The sequence below is a fragment of the Pyricularia grisea genome (assembly GCF_004355905.1).
Source record: "Pyricularia grisea strain NI907 chromosome Unknown Pyricularia_grisea_NI907_Scaffold_4, whole genome shotgun sequence".
NCBI lineage: Eukaryota > Fungi > Ascomycota > Sordariomycetes > Magnaporthales > Pyriculariaceae > Pyricularia > Pyricularia grisea.
Window position 1 is genome coordinate 2,122,981 of NW_022156718.1, and position 8,315 is coordinate 2,131,295.

Below are 8,315 nucleotides of genomic sequence, written 5' to 3' on the forward strand. Positions count from 1 at the left end.
GAAGAGCTTCTGCATCAGATGGGGGCCCTCTAGACAATGGATGGACCCTTGTCGATCAGAAAAGGATAAACATCTCTGTAATATATCGGTCAGCAATCCAATATCCCATTCTGGACAAATCGCATCTTGTGCAAAGAAAAGCTGTTAAAGCTACGTTTTAAGTCGTGGCTTTCCTCACCACGGTGAGCGAGCCAGCCTACGCGCCGCATACCAAATTGGCACTAGTCCAAGTAGCAAGTCAACAACAGACGAGAATGACGCTGCACTACCAGTACAGCCAGAAGATGGGTCGGGCAAGCTCTTTCGGACAAAGGCTCTAGGTGGTAACCTTTAACCCAATAATGGTAGGACGTGATAATGACAACCCGTTGCAAATAAAAGCTTTAACCCTCCAGTAGCTAATGTCTGCGTGTTGCACGTACATACAGTTAAGTAAGCTGTAGGTGCCATGTGGTAGTATTGACTTTTAGTAGACATGGATACAACGGACTGGATGCCTTCTTGCTCGATTATGCTTCATCCAACACCAGATGACCAGCGAGCAGGGGGGGGGGGGGGGGGGGGGGGGGGGGGGGGGGGGGGGGGGCAGGCACACCACACACACACACACCCACACACGGTGTGTTCTTTGTACGGATGAACCAGGGTCTGCAGTGGACGATATTGGCAAGAAAACTGCAGCCTTTTCTTTTCTTCTCCTGCAGTTCGCTGCACCAGGCCGCGAAATGTCTCTTGGCGGTGGGTGACAGAGCGCGGATTGTAACGCAAAATGTCATGATACTGATGAACTTCTGTTAGGTCCATTTGACCCGGCTGGCCTGTCAGTTTGTCATATCTAACCACTGCACCGTAGATGAACATTAAACGTAGCCCGATCCTAGGCCCTGTCTGCAAATCCCGGAGATGGGTTGACAAATGATTGTCGTCAAGCCGTGAGCTTGGTTTGACGATCGCTGTAGGGCCGTTTTTGTCAATCCACCACCCCGTTGCCAGCCCTTGGGGGGGGGGAGCGGTATTTTTAATCTGACGTGCCACGCCTTAGCAGGTTTGAATTGTGTGAGTAAACGCAGACGCGAGCGCCCGTGGGTCTGGGACTGGTCTCGACCGCCGCTAGGAAACACAAAGCGAAGATCGGAGGCTGAGACTGACGACATGCACAGATGATGTGGTTGACACTTGACGCAATGGGGAGGTGGTTGCGAAGGCCATGTTAGCTGTTCTGAGGCCACCTGTAGGTTTTTCGTTTTCTTTTTTTGCCCTTTAATTTCTAACGAATTCTCCGAGCACTAGTAAACTAAAAAGCCTGAAGCCATCATGTTACAAATACAAATTGGTATACGGCCCAAGAAGTCAATCTGCTGGTTGAGTGGTTGAGCTGTCACAACGGGGCTGCATAATTGACATATTCTCCGCGTGCGAGGAACTCTAGACTTGAATTTGATGTTGGCTGCGGCTTTTGGTTATGACATGCAGCTAGCAACTACATGTACTGAGTAGAAACTTAGGTATGTATAGTAATGTTAATCTTCTTTCAATTCTTCTATATACGAGTAATTTAAAGAGAGGTACGTTTTGGAAAATGTGTCAGGAGGACAGCTACACAAATCCCTTTGGATTTCAAATGACATCTACCTAGGTAGGTATGTTTTAAAGTTCAAATGCCTATTCCGTACTGGGTACGTTATTACTACTGTACAGTACTACAGTACCGTACGAGGCAGCCAGTATTAAATCCGAAGCTGATGAGCAATATTACCGTAAGTAGAATGTTACAAGCTATATCCATGCATCTCTCTCATCTGCTTCGCTGATACTTTCCCCCAACAAGGGCGGGCGCCACAACCAGCGTCTCGCCGGGCAGGTGGGTCCCGTCATCTTCAGCAAAGCTGCAACGCTAGCCCAGGGACCCTGACAACTATAGCGCCCTTGTCGGCCGCTATTGTTGGCACATCCAAGTGTGCTAGCGGTGCTGCTATTGTACCGTACAGTAAATGTAGACCAGGCTAGGCTCGGAGCAGGTATTCGCTACTGCACAGCACGCTGCAGACACAAGGTCTAAACAAAACTGCCAGCCCAGTGAAGCTGGAAAGAAAAATTGCGAGACCCTGCTCGTATCCACCACTGGACCCCGGGTCCCTTGCCATGGCCAAGCTTGCTCGCTGCAACTGCCAGTGGCTGGCAGACGTTGCTTGTGTGCGATGCAACGCTGGGTTCCCACATTGCGCACTGTGGCAATGTTCCTGGCAACTTTTGCCTCTGAACCCTGCGGAATAAAATCCACTCACACTTGCTCTTTTCGAGCTGCAAAGTATCTTTTTGCTTGGTTTGTACAGTACGGTCCAGTGCTGTATGTCAAGGATTGTGTTGCTGGGCCCCGGTCGTTTTCTCCAGTCCATGGAATGGGTCTGATCCACAACAAGCTCCACGCGTGGGTCAACATCAGTGCGAGCCAGTACCGTCAATCAGACCCCTACCCTTGTGCGTGGACGGACCAGGCAGTCGCCCGTCGGCCTGCCTTCCTTACCTGCCTCGATGCCTGTCTGCCCTGCCCTGCCCTGCCAAACCCCCAGGATGTCTGTGCTGTACTTGTACATACAGTAGCGTCTGGTGTGAGGTCTGCGAGTCCCTCCAACCGCCGCCCGCCATCCCAGAGTACTTTCAGCTAAGACTAATGAGCTCCCGTTTCTTTCTCGATCTACCCGACCTTGCGTACCTACCAACACTTGCAACTTGGTCGACCAATTCACATCGCGGAGACGCGGGTTGCATTTGTCGCTAGGTCTCTTTTTTTTGTTCAAACATTCTTTCTTTCTAACCCTACTTTTGTTTATCGTCCCAACGCAAAAGGTCAAACTCGCCCCGATTACACTCGAAGCTCTAATGCGGGGATAGCATGATACGGCTGACAAGACCGACTTCGTCTCCTCTCTTTTCCCTCCTCTTCCCTGGCAGCAGAGCCGCCTCCTTCGATCTCTCCTCATCTCGCAGCCTTCATTCTGTGTCGTCCAACGGAACTATCTCCCATCTACCTGTGCTCCCCAAGGCTGTCTTTCGCTGTCTTGGTCAAGCGGCACGACAATAACCTCATATCGAGCTGCACCACCGATACATCACTGCGGGGAAGCTCGAACCATCTCAACAGCATCACCATGACTGCCTCGATCGATACAGCCCCTTCAGTGGATTCGACTGTTACAATGGCCGAAATAACATCGCCGTCTGCGACAGCTGCCGATGGCGTCGCTGCTCCTGCAACCACAAACAGCGAGGAACCTGGTACGCAATGGCTTTCCGCGCTGGTCCAAGTTGCTTTTGGGGATCCCTCCTGCATGGCCATGCAATTGGTGCGCATAGCCCTTTGATCCGACCTGCCCACTGACCTTGCGAAATTGAATGTAGCAACCTCGTCGATTACCGTCAATACCAAACAACCCGCCCCTACAGCCTCTGCCAATTTCCCGCCTCCCAAGACGGACAAGCCCCGACCGCACGTCTGCACGACATGCTCCAGGTGCTTCGCCCGCCTCGAGCACCTGAAGCGCCATGAGCGCTCCCACACAAAGGAGAAGCCGTTTGAGTGCCCCGAATGTGCTCGATGCTTCGCGAGAAGAGATCTCCTGTTGCGTCATCAGCAGAAACTCCACCAGACCACCACTCCCGCCTCGCGGCCCCGCAATCGTCGTGAAAGCGCCAGCGGCGTTGTTGCCCCCGGCAGCAGAGCCCGCAAGAACAGCATTGCCAGCAGCACAGTTTCGGGGGTGGGAGGCCCTGCTACCATGCGCCCAAGGGCCAACACCATTAGCCATGTCGACGGCGCGCACATGTCCATGATTGCAGCCGCCAACGCAAATGTTGCTAGGGGATTGCCGCCAAACCACCACAGTCGGCATCCCAGCCTGGTAGGCCTGCCTCACCATGCCATGGAACACACTTACGCTGGTATGGCTACCGCTATGGGGCAACGCGGGATGTCACACGGCCTGCCGAAGCTGGACACGCACGCCATGGCCGGATTCGATCCTTATGGTGGAGGCCTGAGAACGGCACCTCCCATCGCGGCCCCTGGATTCGGCGAGTTTGACTTTGACAGCATTCAAATGTTCGGACAAGGGTCAACCATAAATCCAAATGCTCTTCACTACAACGACTCCCCACCATCCATGGCGATGGACCCAATGTCTCCGTTTGGTCATGGTATACCGGATATGAGCGGGCACCACCACCGCATGGATGACGCTGCGACGGAGTGGTTCGGCACATTTGATCACCAATTATCTTTCAGCAACGCAAACGAACACGCCGTGGATGGCTCATCTCCATCGGCAATCAGCACCACAAGCCAAAGCGGTCTGAGTGACATAATGCTCGACGGCTCGAACCAGCACCCTGTTGTAACCTCGGTAGCTGCGACAACCTTCTACCAGCCGGCAATCATGGGTCCTGCCCAGATGACCAACCCGTTTGGCTTAGAGCTGCATAACCCGGTATTCACAGATATGCTCACCGGCGCCGTTTCTCCCCAACCCCCGACGCTACAAAAGAATGTAGCAGGCGAGCAGTACTTTTCGACACCGCCTCCCTCTCTCAATTCCTTGAGCCCGGCGCTCATGTCGAGCCTGGGCGGACAGAACATGAGCCACGCACTTAACTTTGGTGCTGGACCCGAGACTCCGTCCTCGATGAATGGTATTAAAAATAATCATGGAACCTCACCCGTCTCGACAATCACTGATTCCACCAGAAACGCCATCCTAGGTGCCTTGTCCTGTGGGGCTTCACAGCACTCGCTCCTCGGTGGAAGTCGGTATTCCTACGCCTCGAGCAAAGCCCCATCGGCCGCAGACCCCGAGAAGCTACCGAGCACCCAAGACCTCCAGCGCTACGTCGCCGCGTACGTCCGCTATTTCCACCCGCATCTACCCTTCCTCCACGTACCGACGCTTTCCTTCGAGATTCCCAAGACAACTGGCGCCGCTAGCGGCAGCCGGTCAACCCAAGGTCAATTCGGCGGCCCTGGGTGTTTGCTGATGTCGATGGCGGCGATCGGTGCGCTTTACGAGATGGAACACGCGCAGTCGGCGATTTTGTTTGAGATGGCTAAGAAGATGATACAGTTATACCTTGATGAGAGGAGGAAGGCTACGGTTCGAAAGGCGGACTTCAGGAGGCTGCTGCCTGAAGCAAATACTCAGTCGGCGGACTCGACAGTTGAAACCCCTGTTTGGCTGGTGCAGGCCATGCTAATAAACGTGATTTACGGCTTCAACTGCGGTGATAAACGCTCAGGCAACATTGCTTCGACTCACGTTGCCGCGCTGGTCAGCCTTGCTCAAGGTGCTGAACTTCCCAGGCCTATTAGGGTAGAGCCAAGGAATAACGACACCAGAATGGAAGGGATCGAGGACGAGAGTGGAAAGACAGAGGACTTCGTGGAGTGGATTACGTGGAAGTCGATGGAGGAAAAGAAGAGGACACTGTATGTGATATTCATTCTGTCAAGCATGCTGGTGAATGCATACAACCACACGCCGGCCTTGACCAACTCGGAGGTGCTACTTGATCTCCCATGTGACGAGGAGTTTTTTGCAGCCGAGACCGCAGTGGCCTTCAACGCAAAAGGGGGAGTTGCAGCGGCCAACCATAATCGGATGAGGTTCCATGATGCTCTGGGAGAACTTTTACAAGCAAAGGCGAGACAGCAGCATCAACAGCAGCAGGTCGCCAACGAGGGTGGTCACAGGCCGTTCGGTTCTGCGCTCAACCCTGGAGAGCTTCCACAGAGCCAATTGAAGCCCAGCACGTTTGGTTGCCTAATTCTCATTGATGCGCTACATAACTACATTTGGGAGACCCGCCAACGCCACCATAACAAGGTATGGACGAACGAGGATACGGACAAGATGCACCGGCACATCGAACCCGCGCTGAGGGCGTGGCAAGCCGCCTGGGCTAGCAATCCCCAACACAGCCTCGAAAGGCCTAATCCGTATGGGGCTGGCCCGTTATCCGCAGACGCCATTCCGCTCCTGGACCTCGCTTACGTGCGTCTCTTTGTCAACATGTCGAGGACCAAGGAAAAGTTCTGGGAGCGCGACTGGGAGGGCCTAGCCAAAGAACTATCTCGTGGCAGCGAAATCATACAACATGCTGAACACTCACCTGAGTCAAACTCCGAGTCCGCTGTCACGGAGCAATCTGACGTCTCCGGTGGCAGTTCTGGTTTCGTTGATTCGCCCCCAACGCAGTCGTCATCTCCAGACTTTGCTGCTGGCGCTCAGTTCTCATCAGCTGTCAATATCAAGGTTCCAGCACAGGGTCAGCAAGGTCTACAGCAGGCAACCTCGAGGCGAGAGAAACATTTGCGTAAGGCTGCATTTTACGCTGCAGACTCGCTCTCCATGTCGGACAAGTTGGGGGTCACATTTGCCGACTTTACAAGTCGAGAGCTACCTCTCCAGTCGGCAATGTGTGCGTTGGATTGTTCTCAAGTGCTGGCCGAGTGGGTAGCGACATTGCAGGACCGCGTTGGCAGGTACCTAGGAATCCTGGGCCAGGAGGATGTCGACCTTGGCCAGGTTCCCGCCATTATGCTATTAGAGGACGAAGACGTCAAGCTACTGGGTAAAATACAAGACGTTCTGAACGGGGCGGAGATCAAGGTGAATCTGGAGGCTGCTGGTGGCAAGCCTAATAATGGCTTCATGCTGCGAATGGGCGAGCAGGTCGGCTACGCGGCCAAGATCCTGCACGTCACCGCCTTCATGCTCAGCAAGGGTGGCGCGTGGCCCATCACCCACCTCATGGCCAATTGCCTCGACCAGCACGCCAACCACATGCGTGCCAGGGCGGAGAGGTCCATCTTAGCCTGCGATTAGGCCTTGCAGCCCATCTGGACATCCCCCCACTGGAAACAATTGATGCTCGATCCTGCGGCTCTCCTTTGAAACTTATCTTTTCTGCCTTCCTTCTCCGAACTGCATTCTTCTGATGCAAATATTTGTTTGCAAGCTCTTATCAAAGTCAGCCAGCCGAAGTTGCAACATATTCCTTATTTCTGCAGTTTGTTGTAAATCCCTCGCTCGCTTGTCACGAAGCACGACCGCTTTTTCCTTTTACGAGTTCAACGATACCCAGAGTTATTGACGGTTCCTGGCGGCTTCTCCGAGTTACTCGTTCCTCGAGTTTTCCTTGTCAAACATCTTGTGCTCATCACTCCATTGATCTCTGCCCCTGTGGCTTACCTCAATGTACAAAAATCACAAAATTTCCCCTGGAAGTTTACGCAGATTACGACACGAATTTTTCTCGCGGTGTTTACTATTTTGTTTGCCAGATATCTACTTTTATTCTCTCAAAACTTAAGCTTGAACTTAAAAGCCATGTTATTACTGGATTCGTATGTCCATGAGATATGGCCTGTTCTTTCCTCTGGTGGTCTTAAAACAAAACTTGCGATGTTGACAAGGCGGGCGTTTATGATTGAAGTTAAGGGCGGAAAACTCCCAAGTTCAAAAGCCTTATCTATTTTCTTTTTCTTTTTTTTTCTTTTTTATATGGAACAATGTGTCTTTCTTATCTATGCACTGACGAACGTCTTCCTAGGAAGATGAAAATGTCGGGTTACCTTTTTTATTTTTATTTTATGTCGTGGATACATGGTGGATAATATCCTGGAATAAATGAGATCTGATACTTTACATGCCAAAGTATGCATACGTGATTTGAGTACTTCCATACGTAGTGTTACTGGACTAGACGACTGCGTCATTGGCGGCTGTAAAACCATATATGCATACTCTGTAAAAAAAGGCAATTGAGTTTGGCGGTTTAACGGTGATGTACGCGTTCTTTTAAACTTCTCTGTCCTTGGATTGCTTGGCTCGTTTGCACCGCACAATAAGTAATGAGCCGATAGGAAGGAACCATGCCAACAACGCCACGGCGTTTTAGTGCCGGGTACGTATACCGCTCCTTTGGGGAACCGGTTCCCAAGCGATCGAAAGCTTGCAGGGGAGTTGGTAGGGAGTTGGTAAGGAAGGAGTACCTATGTATTTTCGTGGTTGGATAACACATGAAATGAAATTTAGCCTACCTACCCATGCAACTGGTTCGTTCGCTTCCATGGCTCCGCTCCTTTGTTTATCACTTTCTTCAAAGGGAAGCTGGAGAGAATTGCCAAGACTCCTAGTTGCAATCCAATCTTTTGCTTGCTCGTAATTTTGGCTGCAATTGTCCTTTCCCCCGCTCCAGGGCCCCCCCATGTCTAAGAGTGAGTTTCCTCTCTCCAACAGTTTTACTAGCAATTGAACTTTTTT

At 52.0% G+C, this 8,315-nt stretch overlaps 1 protein-coding gene across 1 annotated transcript; it reads left to right on the top strand.

The window, feature by feature from the left end:
• Positions 1-2,566: 2,566 nt before the first annotated feature.
• On the top strand, positions 2,567-6,875 carry PgNI_07334 (uncharacterized protein; the record flags this gene model as incomplete). Its single annotated transcript, XM_031127348.1, has 2 exons — positions 2,567-3,276; positions 3,400-6,875. The coding sequence occupies exons 1-2, from the start codon at positions 3,150-3,152 to the stop codon at positions 6,873-6,875; spliced, it is 3,603 nt and encodes a 1,200-aa protein (XP_030980843.1). The 5' UTR covers positions 2,567-3,149.
• Positions 6,876-8,315: the final 1,440 nt, after the last annotated feature.